This window comes from Arachis stenosperma, chromosome 3 (genome assembly GCF_014773155.1).
Source record: "Arachis stenosperma cultivar V10309 chromosome 3, arast.V10309.gnm1.PFL2, whole genome shotgun sequence".
NCBI lineage: Eukaryota > Viridiplantae > Streptophyta > Magnoliopsida > Fabales > Fabaceae > Arachis > Arachis stenosperma.
In genome coordinates, this window is record NC_080379.1 from 48,764,790 (window position 1) to 48,788,643 (window position 23,854).

At 38.4% G+C, this 23,854-nt stretch overlaps 1 protein-coding gene and 1 non-coding gene across 2 annotated transcripts; one reads left to right on the top strand and one right to left on the bottom strand.

Annotated features, from left to right (window-relative positions):
- Positions 1-3,642: 3,642 nt before the first annotated feature.
- On the top strand, positions 3,643-6,154 carry LOC130965289 (uncharacterized). Its single transcript, XM_057890039.1, has one exon. The coding sequence runs from the start codon at positions 3,827-3,829 to the stop codon at positions 5,657-5,659; it is 1,833 nt and encodes a 610-aa protein (XP_057746022.1). The 5' UTR covers positions 3,643-3,826; the 3' UTR covers positions 5,660-6,154.
- Positions 6,155-23,162: 17,008 nt separating this feature from the next.
- Positions 23,163-23,270, bottom strand: LOC130971397 (small nucleolar RNA R71). Its single transcript, XR_009082618.1, has one exon. It is a non-coding gene; the product is annotated as a small nucleolar RNA R71 (small nucleolar RNA).
- Between the last annotated feature and the right edge of the window lie 584 nt (positions 23,271-23,854).

Consider the following 23,854-nt stretch of genomic DNA (forward strand, 5'->3'; position numbering starts at 1 on the left):
TTTTGGTTACAAGAGGTACGATTTAAGTTTCATTTAAGTACCGTGTGGTGTGATGAGAATTCCCAAGCTAGATGCCTCTAGAATTAAGTTTAGATTGTGTAAATGGTTGGTACTAATATGCATAGTTGATATGTAATGCAAATTAATAATTGGGTTGAGAATTGTGTGAATTTTATGTTTGGTGTATTGAGAATTTGATGAATTGGATAATGAGTATTGGTTTGTGAAATATGCATTTAAATTGTGAATTTGGGCCGGAAGCCGCGAATCTTGGGCTGGAGGCCGGAAAGAAGTAAGGAAGGTAAGTTGATGTGTGTATTGTGTGATGATATAAGAGATTGAATGGATTTTAGATATTGAATATGTGAATAATTGGTTTGGTTATTGAATAATAAGGTTTGAGGAATTGAAGTGTAGAATTTGATAGTTTTGGGTGAAATTGTGTAGATGAGATAGGTTTGGTTTTGGTTGACTGTAATTATGTGAATGTGGTTGGGTTGTGGTCATTTGGATGAGTGAAAATGAATTTGGCTTGTGAACATTGGAAAAATTGGTGATTTCTATTTTTGGGTAAAAATTGATTTTTTTGACCAACTTTGGCGGTCTGTAACTCGGTCCACGAAGTTCAGAATTCTTCAAAATTGGATTTTTATGAAAGTTTATTCAACAATCTTTCCAACGGTTCAAAAATGGTTGGAAAAGGAATTTTGTATAAGATGTGTGTTGGAAGTTTGATGTTTAAAAATAAAATTCTGCAGCTTATTAACTTAGTAAAATTTTTGGCAAATCGTGCTTCCACGTGCACGCGTGGTCGACACGCACGCGTCACTCTCAGGTTTTACTCCCCCACGCGTGCGCCTGGTCGACGCGTACGCGTCGCTGCACTGATGCGAATGCCCAGTAGAAAATTCCGATAGTTGCGCAAGTACTATGCTGGTTTTGTGTGAGGAGCACAAAATGCACCCACGCGTGCGCATGGGCGACGCGCATATATCACATCATGTTTTTTACTACCACGCGTGCGCATGGGCGACGTGCACGCGTCACTTTGCTTTCCTGACTCCCATGCGTATGCGTGGGCGACACGCACGCATGACCCTGTTTTCAGCAAAAGTTGATTTTGAGTTTTTAAAGCCAAATTTCAGAACTTTAAGCCTCCATTCTCACCCTTTAAGTCCTAAATTCTTATAATATGCCTAGTAATGAAAAGAAGTTAGGACATATAGTAACTTGTGGATGAAGTAAAGTGAGAAGCAATGATGAATGATGAGTAATGATGATTATATGAGTTGCTGAGGATGATGGTGAGAATGCTGTGTATGTTATGAGTCGGATGGCTGTGATAAGCATTGAGATATGGCAGAGTATGTATATGTATATGATTAATTATGAAAAGATTATGATTAATTGAGGAAGTGTAGAGATGGTGGTTTAAAAATGAATGTGACGTGTGACCCCCCCTCCCCCCCGGGTAGTAGGCAGTGGCGTTGTCCACTTGCTCCGGGTATGAAATGGGAAAGGAGAATTATGATAAATGAGTTTAATTATGAAGTTTTGAATGAATGTATGTCTGTGATACCTGGGTAGTAGCAAGGATCGTGGTTCGTCCCGCTTGCTCCGGGTCATTATTTGAGAATTGGTAATAATGAAGAGTGATTATGAATGAATATGGTAAATGAATAATGATGAAAAATGTTGAATGTGAGTATGCTTATATTTTCTCTCTGGTTGTAATGGTGACATGGCACATATACCCTCTAATGGTGATAGGGTATAGATACCCTCTAATGGTGACAGGGCACATATACCCTCTAATGGTGACAGGACACGTACTCCCTCTAATGATATTAATGCGCAACAGAGAGACTGTGCCCGGGTTAGCTGCCGGACACGTCGGGTTGGTTTGATAACCGACAGATGATACTATCAGCCATAGGACAGGCATACATCATTTGCATATGTTTGAATTGTTTGGGTTTGCCTATTTGTTTTATCATATATGCTATGTTACCTGACTATATGATATCTGTTTTACTTGTGCCTTAATTGTGTATTACTTGTCTGTATTGATTGTGTTTGTATAACAGAGAAGTCCCTCGTACTGGTGTCAGTTAACGCTGAGGGTTGTTCTTGTTGAAATGGAATAATGATACGATTAATGTGAAATGATTATTACTGAATGAGATAAATTGAGCTCCCTAGATAGACGCAGTGAAGTAATTTCACTTGCTCCAGGTGGGGATATGAAGTAATGATATAATATTGCTAAGAAAGAATAGTTGGGGATGGTTTTGTTTATAATTTTGATCCTGGTTTGTTGAGAGTTAGAAAGTCGGGAAGCATGAGAAATATGAATTAGATTTAGCGTTCCCTTATGACAGTTGCCTATTCATGGATTAGCGAGAACCTAGGATGGATACTTGGTGAAAAGAAGTTTAGATGTTTAGTGAGTTTTTATTACAATGCATTGTATTTATTTGGCACTTTTACCGTACTGGAACCCATGGATCGGGGGTTCTCATTCCGTATATATCTCTTATTTTTTAGATACAGGTCCAAGTGCTCAGAAGTGAGCTGTGGTTCATTTGAGAGATGGCGAAGATCTTTATATTCTCCGCTTTATATTTTGCTTAGAATCTCTCCACCTTTATTTTGAAAATCTTATATTATGTATTGAACTCTTTTGAACTTGCCTATAGAGGCTCTTATGTTTCTTTTGAGAGAGATTAGGAGATTCCGTTGTCAACTATTGTTATACTGTACCCTAGCCGATCTAAACTTCGTGGGTCGCGACTAGTAGCTATTTACTTATGTTATATATCTATATATTGTCCTTCTCTTAATCTCCTTTATGCCTTTATCTGTATATCACTCTCGACTTCACGCTTTATCTTTTAGTTGTCGATGCGTGAGTGATACGACTTTGCGATCTTATTTTTACTCTTTTCAGGCTTCTCGACTAATACTCCTTTCAATTATACTTATAATTATGTAGTAAAAAATCCACCTGAAAATCATACCACCGTAATTTATTGACTTATGACTCGAACGTAAGGATTTGAATATTAGGATGTTACATATTATAATTTGTAAATAACTATCTTCATAAAGTTAGCTCTAATAAATGATTTTTATAAAGTCAAAATTTTATTAAGAATATTGCTACACATTTAAATTAAATCTTTTTATTAACTAAGTTCAATTAAATTAGTTTAACATAATAAAAATTAGTTATGACTAATATTATTTCAAGTCTTATTATTTAAATTAATTAGATTTAATTCATAAAAAAAACTTTAAATTGTTACTCTTTTACTAAACTACTTGAACTAAGAATCTAAATAATTTAAAAAATACTAAAAATTATAGCACAAATACTGGTAAGAATTTAACTTTTGTGAATTTTGTAATTGGACTCTAGGAATAAAAATAATCAATTTTCCCTGCCAAAAAAATGTTCAAACCTATTTTCTCAAAGAGTTAGAAAAGATAAATACTTAGAGAAATTCTAGATGCAAGGATTCGAGTTTAGGAAAGTTTAATAAAAAGGGCATGTATAATTGTCACTCTAAGTATAAATCATATGATATCACTTAATTACCTGTCCCGTCGTATAAAGCTGGTTGTCACAGCCATACAATTTTTAAATTGCCACATAAACTTCACCTTATGCCCCTGTACCTATCAAACAACCAAAAATAAATCAGAACAAATAAACACAAAACATAGCCACAACCACCACCACCACACAAAAAAACACACACAGCAATAACCTTTTCTCACCTCTGCCAGTGGCATCACCACCTCCACCGTCGCCGCCACCACCATGCCTTACAATCACTACCACCGTCGCCCGTGGAACTCCTCACCGCCCTTCATGAGCCCTCCACTTCTAATCATTCTTGTGCCTATAATCGCCATAGCTCTGCTCTTTCTAGTCGTGCCGCCACTCCTCTCCGCCACCACCAACGTTCTCCGGCCATCTTCCGTCGTCAAAAAGAGCTGGGACTCACTCAACATCCTCCTCGTTGTGTTCGCTATCCTCTGCGGCGTTTTCGCCAGGCGAAACGACGACGAATCGCCACCTCCATACGACCACGTCGTTTCGGATCAAAACGCTGCATTTCGTAAAATGCCTTCTTCGGGAGAAAGAGAAAGAGAGGGAGAGGGAGAGGGAGAAGGAAGTGGTTATGTTTCGCAGCAGTGGTTTGGGTTTGCTGGGGAGAGGAAGGGTTATGAGACCCCTCCGATCCAGGTTCAGTCACCGGCAACCGGCGTTACACGGTTGAGAAGGAACAGCAGCTCATATCCAGATCTAAGGAGCTGGGAAACCAGCGATGACCGGTTCAGGTTTCGATTCTATGACGACTTTGAAATCGACAAGCAGTTTCGCTCCCCCGCCAGGCATCAGTTTGCCACCGTGGACCGACGCACGCGGTGGCCGGGACCAGAAGATGGAGAAGTTCACGAACTTCACATTAAAGAAATTCCAGTTGATACCTTCCTGGCTAGCTCATCTCCTCCACCTCCGGAACCGCCACCGAGATCATCCGCGCCCCCGGCGCCTCCTCCTCCCCCGCCGCCGCCGCCGCCACCACCACCTCCTCCTCCGCCGGCGGATACTCGTCGGAAGCCAAGACGAACACGAACATATGAGAAAGAAGACAGTGCTACCGAGATAACCGAGCTCGACAATGATCGCAAGTTCACGAGTGTACGGTCTCCGCAGCTAGCTCCTTCGACGCCGGCCCCTCCTCCACCGCTGGCTCCGGTGAAGACGCGATCGGATCACAAGCGCGGTAAGAGCGAACAAAGGAAGAGCACCGTGAAGAGAGACATAGCAACAGTTTGGGCTTCGGTACTCTCCAACCAGAGAAAGAGGAAGACAAAGCAGAAAACCAAGAACGAACACAATCAAAATTTCAATCACAATTACGATAACGTTATTAATGAGTTAACAAATAGCAATATGAGACCACCACTGTCGCCTGCACCTGCGCCTCCGCCACCCCCACCCCCGCCTCCGCCGCCATCTTCGGTTTTCCAGAGTTTATTCCGAAAAGGACTCGGCAAGAGCAAGAAAATCCATTCAGTATCTGCGCCACCGCCGCCACCACCTCCTCCTCCGTTGACATCTTCACGGAGATGGTCAAAATGGAAGAAACCGATCCCTCCTCCGCCACCTCCGCCTAGTGCGGCAGATCCACCGGAAGAATCTCTTCGGCGCAGAAACGCTGGGAGGCCGCCATTGCCGAACAGAGCCAGCACCTATAACGACGAGGCAGTAAACGCCGGGAACCAGTCGCCGCTGATTCCGGTTCCGCCACCGCTTCCTCCGTTCAAAATGCCGGCAATGAAGTTCCTGGTCCGTGGCGATTTTGTTAAAATACGTAGCAACCAGAGCTCGAGATCCAGCTCAAGGTGTAGCTCGCCGGAACGGTACGGGGTCGAAGAATCAGAAACGATTGAAACAACTGATTCCGTTACTAACCCCGTTACAGATCGTAACGGCGAGGTGAGTGGGTCCGTTTTCTGTCCCAGCCCCGACGTTAACGTAAAGGCTTCAACGTTCATTGCTAGGCTAAGAGGAGAATGGAAGCTTGAGAAGCTCAATTCCTTGAAGGAGAAAGGCAATGGCTCATTGCCTTTTAGAGGTTAAAACTTGTAAAAAGATAAATAAATGAAATTAAATTAGGCTCTATTTATGGTATTTTTAGTTCAGTTATTAGAGCCTATAAAAAAGAAGAATGTTTGGCTGTTTGGCTGTTTGCACTGTTTCACTAGCTTGCTGCTTTCATATGGGAGAGACTGCTATGGTTGATTGAGATAACATTTTCGTTATTATGGTACTGAAAATGCATTAGTGTTTGCATAACAGATTTGTATAGGAAGAAGATCAGATGAACTGGGCTCTGATTGTATTTTTTTTGACGTCCTATTGGAGCCACTGGTAGAAGTTTGTACGTTTCTATGATGTGATATTATGCACCCAACCGCTGATTGTAATATTTTTTTTCTTTCAAATACCTTTTTTGGTCTATTTTTGTCATTGTCTCCCATTGTTTTGGTCTTGGGAGTAAAAGTATTGTATTTTTGCTGAATATAATAAAGTATGGTTTTTTAGTGAATAGTATATGTTTTTATATTTTTATTACATTGAAACTGAGCTGGATGGATTTATCTACATACTACAAAGACTTATCTGTTTTGCTTTGTAGATATTTTCAGGGGACCTTTCTTTCTTTGTGACGTTTACATAAAGAATAATAAAGGATCACAAAGGTAAGAAAAGTGGTTTTAATTTTCAGTGTGGTGGTACCATAATAAGAACTGTCAATATCCCAATTCATGCAAACAAAACCCAAATCACAAACACATTATAAGAAAGAAAGAAAGAAAGAAAAGCTTTATTTAAATTAACCTAACCATATTCTGGCTTGTGGTTGGGTGGAAGAGGTTTATTTTCTTTGATCAGGTTTTGAGGTTTGGTTCTTGTTTTGGATATTGAAAACTTTTAAAATTCTGAGCCAACTATCTTACCAGTTGCGATTCTCAAAGGCAACAAAGAACTAATCATCGTAGTATAAGGGGGATATTCTAATTTATCAAACCATAAATCTGTTTATTTATGTAGCTGAATGAATGAGCACAGCCACTACACTAATCGAGTATAGGTGAATAGAACTGTTCATAGTAGTAACTAATTTAAGCTCAAGTGCCCAACTAAGTTTCGAAGCAAATAAAGGCCAATTAGACTTGTAAGTAAATTTGAGTCAACTACATTACTACAATTCAAAACCTCCGGTAAAAGCATGTAAAAGCTAAACGCACACGCCAAGTACACTCTCTTTCTGTTGCTTTCTATAAAATCCACGACATATTCGTAGATGATGCCTTTCTTCCTCCGATGTCGTTCAAGTTCTTTATTTTGGTAAGCAGATGTAAGAGGAAGCAAGGTTTACATGGGAGCTGAACGAAAAAGTATTGGCTTGTGTTGACGATGATGATGAGAAAGTTATCTATTCACTAGTTTGATTTCATTAAGACATAATAAAGGCAAAAAGGGGGTCATCTATTAGGTAGAACACGGTTACACACTCTCTACAAATCGGTTATTTTGATAATAAATGTGTTTATTATTCTATTAGCAAAAAATCCGATAAGAACTAAAAACCAGAATTCTACCAAAAGAGCAGTAACATCCGCACTATACTACGTGACCAAAAGATTAGGTCAAATAAATTAATTACACCATGGTATAACTAAAATTTAATTCATTCTATATAAACAGCAGTTCAAAATAAAGAGAGGTACGTTATTCATTTTGAATAACACTATAATTATCTCTCACTCTTATTTATTTAAGTGTCGCAATGCCTTTACAAGTATGCATCGTTGTCGTGTTTCTAGAAGCCAGCGTATACATCTTTTACTTCAAGCGAAGGAGAGTTCAATCCCTAAACAATAAAAATAGCTGACACTAATTTGCTAAGTTATACCTACTGTCAGGCTTATTACGCAGGAACATTTGACACTTACAGTGGGACCGAGTTTACCTAATCCCACCATTATCTTTTCTGCTTGCTTTTATCCTTTTTTTAATATTATAATCAATGAGGAAAGAATAAAGCAATCCACCTCCTCCTCCCCCTACTGAGGTTGAGCTGCTGATATCAATGAGTCATTATGAGCAGAAATTCAGCAGATGGCCGAAATTACTAAACTAGAAATAGAATGGCCGAAGTAATGAGAAGGAACAGAAGAATATTGACAATGGCAACGATGATGACGATCACACCTCAGAAATCAAAGCCGCGGTGATAGTCACTCCGAAGTTATCAGTAAAAAGAATCAGTCCTTTTTCAAAAGAAATTATGAGTTTCCAAATACCTAAGAACTTCACTCTGCCAACAACGCTGAAGCCTTATGAAGGAATCGTCGATCCTAATATCCATGTCACAAAATTTTACTCAATGATGTTCATGAACGGTGCATCTGATCTAATACTTTATTGTACATTTTTTACTTTTTTAGATGGTGCTGCTTTGATTTGGTCTTTTAGCTTACTTGCAGGTCTATATCTAGCTTTGATGAGTTTGCAGACCTATTCGTCAACAATTTTGCAGCTTCAAAAATCTATGTGCATGACTCGAACTATCTCAGCATCATAAAGCAATGACAACACATAAAAGTCTTAAAGACTACATGTTGAGGTTCGCCAAGGTGGCCATGGAGATGCCAAACCTCAACCCAGAGGTCTACTTTCATGCACTAAAAAGTGGACTACACCTTGAAAAGTTTTAGAAAACTATAGCCGTGACAAAGCCAAAAATACTAACTAAATTCTGTGAAAAAGTAGCAAGTCAAATAAAGATAGAAGAGCTCTGACAAATATGGAGAGAAGAGAAACCAAACCCTAGCCGAAAAGAAGATAAATGAAACAAACATGAAAACAATAATGATGAAATGAAGCCATTCAAATTAACTCCTAAGTTCGACATGTACATGTAAGAACCGGGGTTTTTATGAATAAAATCATTTAAATGCGCAAATTAGATTCTGAAAACTTAAAATGAGGATTTGGGGATTTAAATATAATTTTTGGACTCAGTAGGTCTTTTCGAATCAGAAAATGTGTTTTCTACGAAAAATCGTGAAAAATCGCAAACCGGCAATTGAACCGGTCGAACCGGTTTAAGTCTGCCCAGTTCTGTGGGAAAAAAAAAAGTGAAAACAGCAAAAAATTCTAGAAACATATTAGAAATGGAAAACCGGACGTTAGCGTTAAAGGTTTGGCCCAAAGTTGAGCCAAACGGGCTAAAAACGCTAATGGATTGGACCGAGTCTAAGTTGGGCCCAAACCCAACATATAAAAGTACCCTTTAATGAGCTTTGAGCTCATTTCAGCACACCCACAAGGAGAGGGGCGCTGGTGTTGAGAGAGGAGAGGAGAAAGAAGAATACTATTTACCTACTCCTTCAAAGCTCCATAACTTTTGATCTGGAGCTCCGATTGATGAGTCGTTTGCGGCCACGCAAAGCTCTTGACGAGCTCTTCCTTTCTATATAAAGAAATATGGTAAGATCTCTCTCTCTTCACGCTCCAGTTTTGTGCCCTAAGTTCTGCACGTTTTTTGGTCTAGTTTTTTAGTAGATTTTGTGGTTTTGCTTGTTTAGGTGATCTCTAATAGCGGGTAATTGATAAATTTTACCCCTACTCACGTTGGATAAGGTAAGGTTTCACTAAACCATTGTGTTTAGTTATTTTATGTATCTTAGGTTTTCATTTTGGTGATATATGTGTTGTTAGTTTGAGCCTTGGTATTTGTTGGAGTTGGTTAAGGCTTTGGATCAAGTTTGGTAGTTTCGTTTTGGTGTTTGGAGCGTTTGGGAATCAGCCAAGGTATGGTTTTGGTTTTTTTTTTGTAATATGTAATGTTCATGGACACTTAGACTATTTAACCATAAGATAGGATTGAATGTTGTTGGTGTATGAATGATTATATATGAATTTATGTTAATTGTAGGTAGTATTGGATTATTGTGGTTGAGGATGGTTATTGGGAATTGTTGTTGTTAATGAGTATTTATGATTGGTGTTGTTGATGTGGATAGATTGGTGTTGTAGTGGTGTTGTGTGGAAGGAATTAGAATAATAATGATAATGAGTATATGATTTAATGATGATTGTTGATATTCTAAGGATTATGAAGGTTAATAACGAATGTGAAATTTATTGTTATTGATGAGGATTTGTTGATATAGTTGAGGATTATTGATGAGTTGTGTTGATTAGTAAATGATGGTGTTGGTGTATGATGTGGAAATTGGGTAATAAGGATTTTGAGGGTTGTTAATGATTGATGTGGTTTATTAATGATAGTAATAAATTGATGATTGGTGAATGTATTGGTGGAGGATTGATTTTAATGTTATATGTATTGGATGTTGGTGATTGAGGATAGTAAAATGTGAATTAAGGAGGATTTAGAGTTGTTGAATGGTTTAGAAAGTTGTGTGATTGAGAAAATGGTTGAAATGTGATTGAATTGGTATTGGATTGAGGTTTGGTTAAAAGCTGAGCTTTTGGGTAAAAGTTAGTTTTTGATGAACTTTGTCTGATCATAACTTTTGCCTCGGTTTTCAAAATCTGATGAAACTTGCCTAGAATTAAAGATCCTTGAAAATCCTTTAAATTGATATAAAGTTTGTGAAATTTGGCATTTTGTAGAGGAAGTTATGATCATTCAAATTTGGTGTTAAAAAATTTGAAATTCTGCAAAGTTGTAGAATTTCAGGATTTCTGATATGCGCGCACGCACAACCCTGCAAAAATATTATTCTGTGCGGATGCACAGACCTGTGCATACGCACATGAAGGGGAAAGGGCTCTGGTAGCAGCGCTAGCATAGGTTGTGCGCGCACACATCAATGAGGAATTACGACCTGTGCGGACGCACAGCTCTGTGCGCACGCACAAGTCGGGAAGGGACGTCTGTTAGGGGAGCTCACACAACTTGTGCGAGTGAACAGACTTTATAAATTTTAGTATCTGTGCGTACATACACCCCTATGCGTACGCACACTTTCAAAATCTTCCTGGGTGTGCGCAAGCACATCCCTATGCGGACGCACATGCCCTGTTTTGCAACTTAAACTTTGTTTTCAACTTTTTCACCTTCCCAACAAGGTTGTAAGCTTCCGTGACACCATTTTATGATTCTTGGGCTTAGTTTTGGGCATTAAAACATGAGAAAGGTCCTAGGAGGTTTGGTTTGGTTTTATTCTGAAAAGTTAGAGAACGGAGGTTTAGGTTTCTGGTGTATTGACGATGAGTTTGGTTGAGGGAGAAGGAAGAGTAGTGAATCGGATGATTCTGGCAATGAATTAAGAAACTGAGGAACCAATGAGTTCAGAATGGAATATTTATGATATTGGTGATGGTTGTGATGAGTTGAGAACTTGGAAAGGAATGATTATGGTTAATAGAATGAGTATGAGTGGAAGGGTGCTATGAGCACTAGCCTCTGAGATTGAATATGTGAGTATGATATGCATTGTGTTCCGTCATAGGGGCTGTGGTAGTATCCCACCTACATTCGGATGTGAGGCTTGGCGTTGAGCTTTTTACTCATTTTGATTGCTCCAGAGGAAGGTGGTAGGGCACGCATTCCTCGGAATATTTCCCTCTGAAAGGAGAAGGTGGTAGGGCACTCTCCTTCGGAATTTTCCTCCTGAGAATGGGTTTCTCTCTTATTTCAAGGTGGTAGGGCACTAACCCATGGAATCATGCGACAACCAGAGGAAGGTGGTATGGCACGCTCCCTCGGAATTTTCCTCCTTATGCGCAATAGAGAGACTAATCCGAGAGTTGTCGACCGGATTTGTTGTCAGGTTTGGCACAATAACCGACATGTGATATCATAGCCAATAGGACAGACATTCATCATATGCATCTTCTATATGCTTGCTTGCTTTGTTTACTTGAGTTTGCCTAATTGTATAACATGCTTACTTTCTTCTTGAATTACTTGTTGTAAATGAATATTATATGTGTTTTACTTGTTTGCATTAATTGTGATTGTCTGGTGCTGAGGAGGTTATGTAGACGGTGACGATGGGATCGCACGGAGGTTAGGTTGGCGAAAACTGTGGGGTACATCGGTGTGATTAGTATTAGTTAGAATGTCCCTAAGTTTAGATAACCCGGTTTATGGTTTAAGTCTTTATGTATTTATTTATTCTGTCCTAAGCTTGAATATTCGTATGTGATGTGAAGTTCTAGGATTGCCTTCGGCGTCCCGGGGCCTTACATCTTACATCATTGGGCACTGTTATCATACTGAGAACCTCCAGTTCTCATTCCATACTTTGTTGTTATTTTTCAGATGCAGGCTACAAATCCACTTTAGTGAGTTGCTTGGATGGTGGCAGAAGCAGAGGATCTCTGATTCCCTTTGGAGACCTTTTGATTTATTTTTTTAAACATCTCTCACTTTTGTATTTTGTTTTTCCTAGAGGCTTTTATTTGAGAGAACAAAATTTGTATAAGCCCTTTTAAACTACAGTCTTCTGGTTGTCTGGACATATGGCTAGCCGGCTTAAACTCCGCGAGCTGTGACTAGATTCTTATGATATTATGCTATGATATTTTGTTATACTGTATATATTTCTGTGCATTAAGTTGATAGCCTCGCTAGTACGTTATACGCTTTTCAAATTCTATTTTTGAGCTTAATCCTTCATTATGCTTCTAGAATATATTACTTCATTCTATATAAATATGTATAAGCCTTAGAACTGTCATAACCTCTGATTAATTTTTGCTTTACGGCAAGAGGTAAAGCTTAGGGTAATTGGGGTGTTACAGTACACACCCTTCAACACAAAAAGGAAGACATCATCAAAGACATCCTGCACTTTAAATTGATCAAACCTCCAAATAAGGCTAAAACCTACCATGACCAGCGTTATAGCAAAGTTGACTCGTCAAAGCCTTTAGGACAAATACATTGACGGACAGCAGAGAAACACATCAAAACTCGGCCAACCCTTAAACACAAATAGCAATCACAAAGATATAGGAAATAAGGTAACCAAAACCCTAATCAACCTCGTGGTATATTAATTGCATTTCTAGTGGTTTCGCAAGTGGAGGCAACAGTAAATCTGCTAGGAAGAGGTCACATAGGTCCATGATGTCAATAACTAAATCTGAGCTTACCTCAACCACCAAACTAACAATTCCATAGATAACATTCAAACCTTCAGACTTCAAAGTAGTGGATAAAAATCTCGATGATCCTGTAGTCATCTCGCTTTAAGTAGGATACTGATAGGAAGAATTGTTGTCGGTCTAGAATTTCTCTTGTAGAAATAAGAACTTCGTTGTAAGCATAGCTCCAAACCAACAAACAACTCTCACATCAAAATAAACTTTGGTTTTGTCACGAGTACAAACCCCAATGAAAATTAACCGAAGTATTTAAACTCCAGGTCGTCTCACAAGGAATTGTAATGAAGTGAATGATTATTGGCTATGAAGGAACAAATGGGGTTTGATTGATAAAGGGGCAAGAATTTAAATGATAAGAAGGGTAAATCAAGCAAGTAGCTAAAGAAAGCAAGTAATAAAGAGAGACATTCATGGCAAGGGTTGAGAATATAGGCTTTCTATCCTAGTCATACAATGATTAATTCATCTTATTTAGTCAACTCCGACAAATGGAAGAAGGTATCATGTTATCTTCACGTAGGGAGAACGTCAAACAAAACTAGTTAATCATATCACAATAATGGACAAGAATTTATCTTATTACGTCATCCCCGACGATGGAAGAAGGTATAATATTATCTTTACACTCGAATAAAGTCTAATAAAACTAGCTAATCTCAATCCAAAAGTCCTAATCAATTTACTAATTGAATTAGCAAGAGATTAGCGTTAATGGAAACAATATTAGCTAACAACTCTATGTCACCAACATAAGTTGGGTTTTCATGACTCAAGAGCACCTAATTACTCTTTCCAAGCCAAGAATGCTCAAAATCTACTCTAAAGCCCAACCAAGCATTTTGTCAAACACTTGGTGGGTATAAATGGAATGGTAAATATGCAAGAATAATAAAATCTAACAACTATCAATAGCAAGGGAAGTAAAATTTACAACTCAAATCATCAATAAAAAGAACATCAAACATTAATTGCATTAATAGAAAATCCAAATTCAACAAGTGTTCATCATCACAAAAGAGAGAAAAAAAGGAAAATTAACAAGAGAGAGCAAGAGAATTACATCACTAGAGCATGAAAATGTAGAAGAAATAAGATGAAAGCAAAGAATTAAACATGGATCTATGATGCAATTAACCTAGGAACCCTAATTCTAGAGAGAAGAGTGAGCTTCTCTCTCTAGAAACTAAGCTACATGATGCAAAAACTCCAAACAATCGCTCCCCCTTTGCCCAAGCTTGAATTCTACATGAAATAGCATCAGAAATGAGTTGGATTGGGCCCAAAATGCTTTAGAAATCGCTGGCCACGAGTTGCTTTTAATGGGTCACGTACAGCAACCGACGCGTACGAATTCTTAGATGCCAAACAACTTTGGCAAATTTTATATCATTTTGAAGCCCCGAATGTTAGCTTTCTAACGCAACTGAAACCGCCTCATTTGGACCTCTGTAGCTCAAGTTATTATCAATTGAGTGCAAAGAGGTCAGGGTTGACAGCTTTACGATTCCTTCATTTCTTCATGAGTTCTCCCACTTTGCATGCTTTTCCTTCATTCCTTCAATCCAATCTTTGCCTTCTAAATCTGAAATCACTTAACAAACATATCAAGGCATCGAATGGAATTAAGGTGAATAAAAATCATCAATTTAAGGGCCTAAAAAGCATGTTTTTACACTTAAGCACAAAATCAGGGAGAGTTATAAAACCATGCTATTTCATTGAATAAATGTAGGAAAAATTGATAAAATCCCCAAAAATAAGCACAAGATAAGCTACAAAATTGGAGTTTATCAAACCTCCCCACACTTATACTAAGCATGTCCTCATGCTAAACTCAAGAAAGAAGCAAAGGGGTATCAACATTTATTTAATGTAAACTACCTAAATGCAAACTATCTAAATGTAACTATCTATATGAATGCAACTACTTGGCCAAAATAAGTCAACTTCCAAGAATACATATATAAGTACAAGGGCTAAAGTCATAGCAGTCAAATCAAACCCACAATTGCATTGAATTATTGAAAGATTTTACAAACTTACAAGAATAAATGATCATGGGTGGAAACATGTAATTGAGCGATCGAACCCTCACCAGATGTGTATCCGCTCTAGTCACTCAAGTGTATGGGGTTGATTCACTCAATTCTCCCCTAATCATGCTTTCCAAGATTTGTTTTTCATCTAACAATCAACAATTATTTCATGCATGCCTACAAATATCATGAGGTCTTTTCCATAGGTTGTAACGGGGCTAGGGTCAAGGTAGGGTTATATATGGTCAAGTGAGCTCTAAATTTGAATCTTTGATTAACTTAAACTTCCCACCTAACCTATATAACAACCTATACAATTCAAAGCTAGCCTAACTACCCATTCTTCACTTTTTCACACACTCATGCATTCCCTTTTGTGATCACCACACATATGCATTGATTTTTATTGAGCTTTGCTTTGGGGAATTTTGTCCCCTTCTTATTACTTTTATTTTCTTTCTTTTTCTATTTATTTATTTATTTTTTATATATATATATATTTTTTATTTTTTATTATTTATTATTTTTTCTTTCTTTTTGCAATAAAGTATATACCAAAGTATCAATGCATATGGCTTTATATTTAATTAACACATGAGTATGTACCCAATTCCGAAAATTTTGACAAAAATAAAAAAATACACTTTCATCCCAACCAATGTTCCCAACTTTCCCAAACTTAAATGATGAGTACTTTCACTAGCCTAAGCCAATCAAAGATCCAAATAAGGACATATTGTTTTTCACTTTAGGCTTGTAATGTGCTAAAATTAAGAATAAATGGGTTAAGCATAGGCTCAAAATTGGTTACAATGGAAGACAAAAGGTAGCCTATTTGGGTAAGTGAGCTATTTGAAACAATGGCCTTAATCATGTAATTGCATATATACATAGAATAATGGACATATAGAATCAAACAAATCAAAGATTACAATTATAGAAAGAGAATAATGCACACAAGAATGAAAATAAGTGATTATATGATGTAACCACACAATTAGGTTCAAATCTCACATGCTTGTGTTCTTAGCTCAAAAACATGATACACAATTGTATAATTCAAGCAAGTTCTAAATTTTTTTTTTCAATCAATTGGGGTGCCCTACAGATAAAATCCTTGGAAAATATCATGATTTTGACTAAGCTTAAGATATACATATGCAATGCAAGAAAATGCAACTAAAAATCCTAAAATAAAATGCAAAAGTGTTGGGATTAGAAATTTGTTACCCAAAAACGCCGAGTGGTCGGATGACCTCCCCACACTTAAAAGTTGGCACCGTCCTCGGTGCACTCAAAGATGAGGAAGGGGGTACGGCAACTCTTCGCGTTACTACCTTCTGCTGGTAGGTCAACTGGTTGCTGCATGTCCTTTTTCCCGCTTCCATTTTTGCTTATAATGACTCCTCCAAGAGAAATAGAAAAGAGGATAGTGAGAAAAGTAAATGCAAAAGCAAGGAAGCGTAAATTGTTGGAATGAGGTAAATCACTAGAATTGAGTGAGTAAATTCGTGTGACATTAATGAAACAAGTATGTGAATTCTAAATTAGGCACCATTTAGAACACACACATTATCATAGAATGCTATGTCACAATTACACAAAGGAAGGATGCACTTCACTCACTCTAGTGTGGTTGAAATACTTCAAAAGACTTATAGGTTAAGTCAACCAAACAAGTAGTGAAGAGGCATGAAAGCATTCAAGCAATTAATCAAGCAATTGTGAAATTGGATAGTGCGTGGACATTGATTGATGTGTAAGTAAACTTAGTGAACAAAACGGTATATGAAACTTACACAACAATCAGTGACATATATTGAAGTTGTTGCAACACCTAAGTGACATAGAGGTGAAACATATGGATGCTATGGAACTTAGGAAAAGGAAGATAGAAGTGGAAATCAATCACATAGCAAGCATGGTCCACAAAGCTTTACAAAGCTAAAAAATATGTCACTAGGTAAGCTTTCGATCCAATTTCACAATTCTACAATCTCAATGCATGAAATAAGTGATGTGAATAAGGGTAAATCATAAACAAGCATCACCTAAAAAAAATTGCAATGATGATATATAATTGCCTAACAATGAATGATGAATGCATGGTGGCCAAAACATGCAATTCAAAAGAGTTAAGAAGTTTAAAGGCAATGTAACATTCACTTGGTGTTCACAAATGTTAAACATGAAAACTCAAAACCAAGTAATAAATTGTAACCTCATCAAGGGAGTCCAACAATGAAAAATAAAAACAATTATGCTAAAATAGCATTCAGTTAATAATAGGCAGCAAGAATTAACAACAAAATTAGTGATCTAACACTTATAATGAAAAATAGAAAATTAAATGAAAAATTAAACTAATTAAACAAGTAACTAACTAACTAAAAGAAATTGTTATGGATGGTGTTTGGTAGTGCTGGATGATGATTGAAGGGTGGAAAGAGAAGAAAAGAAGGAAAGAAATGGAAAGAGGAGAAGAAAAGAAGGTGGGTGAAATAGAGCAACCCACGCGTGCGCGTCATGTACGCATAAGCGTGGATTGATAAAATGGTAACGACGCGTACGCGCGGCTGACGCGTACGCGTGTATTGCAAAGCAGAGAGTCGACGCGTACGCGCGAAGCACGCATATGCGTGGGTTTATTTGTGCCTTAGACACAAGTTTGGCACACGTTAGGCACAACTCTCTGGTTTTTTGCTAGGAGGTGAAACTTCTGGATCCACGCGTGCGCATCATGTACGCGTGCACGTGGATGGTCGAAAATGCTCGGGGCACGCGTACGCGTGGGTGACGCGTATGCGTGGGTGACGCGTATGCGTGGGTTGGTGCTCTGTTTTTCAAAATTTTTCTATGTTTTTGCACCAAACCAAGCATTCCAAACCTCCAAACAACTACCAAAACATCATAAAACCTTATTTAACATACTAGACTCGCAATTAAACTTAACTAATCAAACAAAACATGAAATTAACCCTATTTTACCAATATGTACAAAAGAGAAAAAAATGAAAAGATGTTACCACGGTGAGGTGTCTCCCACCTAGCACTTTTGTTTATTGTCCTTAAGTTGGACTTATGGGGAGCTCCCATCAAGGTGGCTTGTGCTTGAATCCATCCTTGAACATCTGCCAATGCTTGGACTTCCAATAAGCTATATCTTCCAAAGTTAATAACTCCAAGCCTTGATGGAGTTCTCCACAAACCATGGGCACCCATAGTTGATCTTCCTTGTGCGATCCGGGATCCCACACTTTGTTTTTACATCCGTCCTTGAGTTGATCATGGTGATTTCCTCCAGGTGGTAAGAGAGATGAATTCTCATGGAAGCACCAAACTACCCTCCTAGACCCATCCAATTGAGCACTAGTCTAACCTTTGCTCCTTGAAGCTTCAACAATAGTGAGCCTAGACTTACAATGCCAACCACTAAACATTCTCCTCTTACGCTTTATTCCACAAAGCGCCCTAATTTGGCCATCCATTTCAAGCAAACCAAATTCAAGTGGGACAATAAAGCTAAGAGTTAGACGTTTTACCCACTCAAATGAAGGATTAGATGACAACCTAGGTGGAGGAGTTCCCAATGACCTTGACAGGGCACTCTCTACTCCCATCCATCCTCTCCTAGAGGCTTCCACCACTTGGCAAGGCTCTCCAAGATTTACCTCTTGCCAAGTGATGAGCGGATAATTTATAAGCTTTTTGGCATTGTTTTTAGTATGTTTTTAGTATGTTTTAGTTAGTTTTTATTATATTTTTATTAGTTTTTAGTTAAAATTCACTTTTCTGGACTTTACTATGAGCTTGTGTGTTTTTCTGTGATTTCAGGTATTTTCTGGCTGAAATTGAGGGACCTGAGCAAAAATCTGATTCAGAGGCTGAAAAGGACTGCAGATGCTATTGGATTCTGACCTCCCTGCACTCGAAGTGGATTTTCTGGAGCTATAGAAGCCCAATTGTCGCGCTCTTAATTGCTTTGGAAAGTAGACATCCTGGGCTTTCTAGCAATGTATAATACTTCATACTTTGCCCAAGATTTGATGGCCCAAACAGGCGTTCCAAGTCAGCTCAAGAGTTTTGGCGTTTAACGCCGGAACTGGCACAAGAATGGGAGTTAAACGCCCAAACTGGCACAAAAGCTGGCGTTTAACTCCAAGAAAAGTCTCTACACATGAAAGCTTCAATGCTCAGCCCAAGCACACACCAAGTGGGCCCGGAAGTGGATTTTTATGTCATTTACTCATCTTTGTAAACCCTAAGCTACTAGTTCTCTACAAATAGGACCTTTTGCAATTGTATTTGAATCTTTTGATCACTTTAGATCTTAGGATCATCTTTGGATGTCTAGTTCTTAGATCATTGGGAGGCTGGCCATTCGGCCATGCCTAGACCTTGTTCTTATGTATTTTCAACGGTGGAGTTTCTACACACCATAGATTAAGGTGTGGAGCTCTGCTGTACCTCGAGTATTAATGCAATTACTATTGTTCTTCTATTCAATTCAGCTTATTCTTGTTCTAAGATATTCATTCGCACCCAAGAACATGATGAATGTGATGATTATGTGACGCTCATCATCGTTCTCACTTATGAACGCGTGCCTGACAACCACTTCCGTTCTACAAGCAAACAAGGCTTAAATGTTTATCTCTTGGATTCCTTAATCAGAATATTCGTGGTATAAGTGATGAGCGGATAATTTGTACGCTTTTTGGCATTGTTTTTAGTATATTTTTAGTATGATCTAGTTAGTTTTTAGTATATTTTTATTAGTTTTTAGTTAAAATTCACTTTTCTGGACTTTACTATGAGTTTGTGTGTTTTTCTGTGATTTCAGGTATTTTCTGGCTGAAATTGAGGGACCTGAGCAAAAATCTGATTCAGAGACTGAAAAGGACTGCAGATGCTGTTGGATTCTGACCTCCCTGAACTTGAAATGGATTTTCTGGAGCTACAGAAGCCCAATTGGCGCGCTCTCAACGGCGTTGGAAAGTAGACATCCTGGGCTTTCCAGCAATATATGATAGTCCATACTTTGCCCAAGATTTGATGGCCCAAACCGGCGTTCAAAGTCACCATCAGAAATTCCAGCGTTAAACGCCGGAACTGGCACCTAAATGGGAGTTAAACGCCCAAACTGGCATAAAAGCTGGCGTTTAACTCCAAGAAGAGTCTCTACTCGAAATTGCTTCATTGCTCAGCCCAAGCACACACCAAGTGGGCCCGGAAGTGGATTTTTATGTCATTTACTCATCTCTGTACACCTTAGGCTACTAGTTTTCTATAAGTAGGACCTTTTACTATTGTATTGAAATATCTGGGTAGCTATCTTCAGTTTATGCTATCTTAGATCATTGGGAGGCTGGCCATTCGGCCATGCCTAGACCTTGTTCTTATGTATTTTCAACGGTGGAGTTTCTACACACCATAGATTAAGGTGTGGAGCTCTGCTGTACCTCGAGTATTAATGCAATTACTATTGTTCTTCTATTCAATTCCGCTTGTTCTTTGTCCAAGATATCACTTGTTCTTCAACTTGATGAATGTGATGATCCGTGACACTCATCATCATTCTCACCTATGAACGTGTGACTGACAACCACCTCCGTTCTACCTTAGATTGGGTGAATATCTCTTGGATTCCTGATACACGATGCATGGTTGATCACCTGACAACCGAGTGCTCGCCTGACAAACGAGCCAGCCATTCCGTGAGATCAGAATCTTCGTGGTATAGGCAAGAACTGATGGCGGCATTCAAGAGAATCCGGAAGGTCTAACCTTGTCTGTGGTATTCTGAGTAGGATTCAATGATTGAATGACTGTGACGTGCTTCAAACTCCTGAGGGTGGGGCGTTAGTGACATACGCAAAAGAATCACTGGATTCTATTCCGGCCTGATTGAGAACCGACAGATGGATAGCCGTGCCGTGACAGGGTGCGTTGAACATTTCCACTGAGAGGATGGGAGGTAGTCACTGACAACGGTGAAACCCTTGCATAAGCTTGCCATGGAAAGGAGTAAGAAGGATTGGATGAAGACAGTAGGAAAGCAGAGAGACGGAAGGGAAGGCATCTTCATACGCTTATCTGAAGTTCCTACCAATGAATTACATAAGTATCTCTATCTTTATCTTTATGCTTTATGCGTTTACCACTATACCCATTTGAGTCTGCCTGACTAAGATTTACAAGGTGACCATAGCTTGCTTCATACCAACAATCTCCGTGGGATCGACCCTTACTCGCGTAAGGTTTATTACTTGGACGACCCAGTGCACTTGCTGGTTAGTTGTGCAAAGTTGTGTTTATGCCATGGTATTGAGCACCAAGTTTTTGGGGCCATTACTAGGGATTATTTGAGTTGTGAAAAGTAGTGATCACAATTTCGCACACCAAGTTTTTGGCGCCGTTGTTGCCGGGGATTGTTTCGTGTATGGACAACTGACGGTTCATCTTGTTGCTTAGATTAGGTATTTTTTTCAGAGTTCTTAAGAATGAATTCTAGTGTTTCAAGATAATCTGTTGAAATCTGGCTGGCTGAGAAGCCATGTCTAATCTTATTGGACCGAGGTTTCAACTGATCATCACAAGAGCTTGTTGATCTCTATCAATCTTGCTATTGGAGCAATGATCTGCTAAGGCTTGGCTGGCCATTGGCCATGTCTAGTGTTTTGTACCGAAGCTTTCTTTGAAAGCTTGGCTGGCTGTGAAGCCATGTCTAATTCCTGGACCGGAGTCTTAGACTAGCATTGCAATGATTCCTGGAATCCAAATTAAGAATTCTGAAACTTTTATTTTCTATTTCCATATAATTTTCGAAAAAACACAAAAAAAATTTTCAAAATCATAAAAACAAAAAATATTTTATGTTTCTTGTTTGAGTCTAGTGTCTAATTTTAAGTTTGGTGTCTTGCAATGCATTGTTTATTTGATCTTGGTTCTATTTTCAAGTCAATAGTACAGGGAACTGAAGATTCAGAACATGCAGCAGAGGAATTACACAGAAAAAGCTGGGCGTTCAAAACGCCCAGTGAAGAAGGACAGACTGGCGTTTAAACGCCAGCCAGGGTGCCTGGTTGGGCGTTTAACGCCCAAAAAGGTAGTGCATTGGGCATTAAACGCCAGAATGTGCACCATTCTGGGCGTTTAACGCCAGGATGGCACAAGGGGGAGGATTTTGTTTTCAATTCAATTTTTTTTCAAGTTTTCAAAGTTTTTCAAAATCAAATCTTTTTCAAATCATATCTTTTCAATCAAATGTTTTCAAAATCAATTTCTTTCCTTTTTCAAAGATACTTGCTATCAATTAATGATTTGATTCAACATTTCAAGTATGTTGCCTTTTCTGTTGAGAAAGGTTTAATGTTTGAATCATATCTTTTCTTGATAGGCAAGTCATTAATTTTTAAAATCAAATCTTTTTAAAAATTGTTTTCAAATCATATCTTCTCAATCACATATTTTTTTTAAAACCAATCATATCTTCTTAACCTCATCTTTTTCAAAATAGTTTTCAATCAAATCTTTTTGACTTCTAATTTCAAAATCTTTTTCAAAACTCACTTGATTCTTTTCCACTTTGAATTTTCGAAAATTATCAATCAATTTTTCAAATTGATTTTAAAAACTTCTTAATTAATTTTCGAAAATTCTCTTCCCCTCTTTTCACATCCTTCTATTTATGGAGTACCACTCCTTCTCAATGCACAATTCGAACTCTATCTGATTAAGTTCGAATTCTTCTACCTCTTTCTTCTATTTTTCTGTTCTTTTGACACCTAAAGGAATCTCTATACCGTGACATAGAGGATTCCATATTTTCTTGTTCTCTTCTCTTTCATATGAGCAGGAGCAGAGACAAAGGCATTCTTGTTGAAGCTGACCCTGAACCTGAAAGGACCTTGAAGCGAAAGCTAAGAGAAGCTAAGGCACAACTCTCTGTAGAGGACCTAACAGAAATCTTCAAAGAAGAAGACATGGCAGCCGAAAACAACAACAATGCAAACAATGCAAGGAAGGTGCTGGGTGACTTTACTGCACCTACTCCCGACTTTTATGGGAGAAGCATCTCTATCCCTGCCATTGGAGCAAACAACTTTGAGCTTAAGCCTCAATTAGTTTCTCTAATGCAACAGAATTGCAAGTTCCATGGACTTCCATTGGAAGATCCTCATCAGTTTTTGGCTGAGTTCTTGCAAATCTGTGACACTGTCAAGACTAATGGGGTTGACCCTGAAGTCTACAGACTTATGCTATTCCCTTTTGCTGTAAGAGACAGAGCTAGGACATGGTTGGATTCACAACCGAAAGAAAGCCTGGACTCATGGGAAAAGCTAGTCAATGCCTTCTTGGCAAAGTTCTTTCCACCTCAAAAATTGAGTAAGCTTAGAGTGGAAGTCCAAACCTTCAGACAGAAGGAAGGAGAATCCCTCTATGAAGCTTGGGAAAGATACAAACAATTAATCAGAAAATGTCCTTCTGACATGCTTTCTGAATGGAGCATCATAGGTATTTTCTATGATGGTCTCTCTGAACTGTCCAAGATGTCTTTGGATAGCTCTGCTGGAGGATCTCTTCATTTGAAGAAGATGCCTACAGAAGCTCAAGAGCTGATTGAAATGGTTGCAAATAACCAATTCATGTACACTTCTGAAAGGAATCCTGTGAACAATGGGACTAATCAGAAGAGAGGAGTTCTTGAGATTGATACTCTGAATGCCATTCTGGCTCAGAACAAGATATTGACTCAACAAGTCAATTTAATTTCTCAAAGTCTGTCTGGAATGCAAAATGCACCAAGCAGTACTAAGGATGCTTCATCTGAAGAAGAAGCCTATGATCCTGAGAACCCTTCAATGGAAGAGGTGAATTACCTAGGAGAACCCTATGGAAACACCTATAATTCTTCATGGAGAAATCACCCAAATTTCTCATAGAAGGATCAATAGAGACCTCAACAAGGTTTCAACAACAATAATGGTGGAAGAAACAGGTTTAGCAATGGCAAGCCTTTTCCATCATCTTCTCAGCAACAGACAGAGAATTCTAAGCAGAACCACTCTGACTTAGCAAC

Excerpts from the sequence above, each read along its gene's own strand:
- LOC130965289 (XM_057890039.1), top strand. The coding sequence starts at position 3,827 with ATGCCTTACAATCACTACCACCGTCGCCCGTGGAACTCCTCACCGCCC.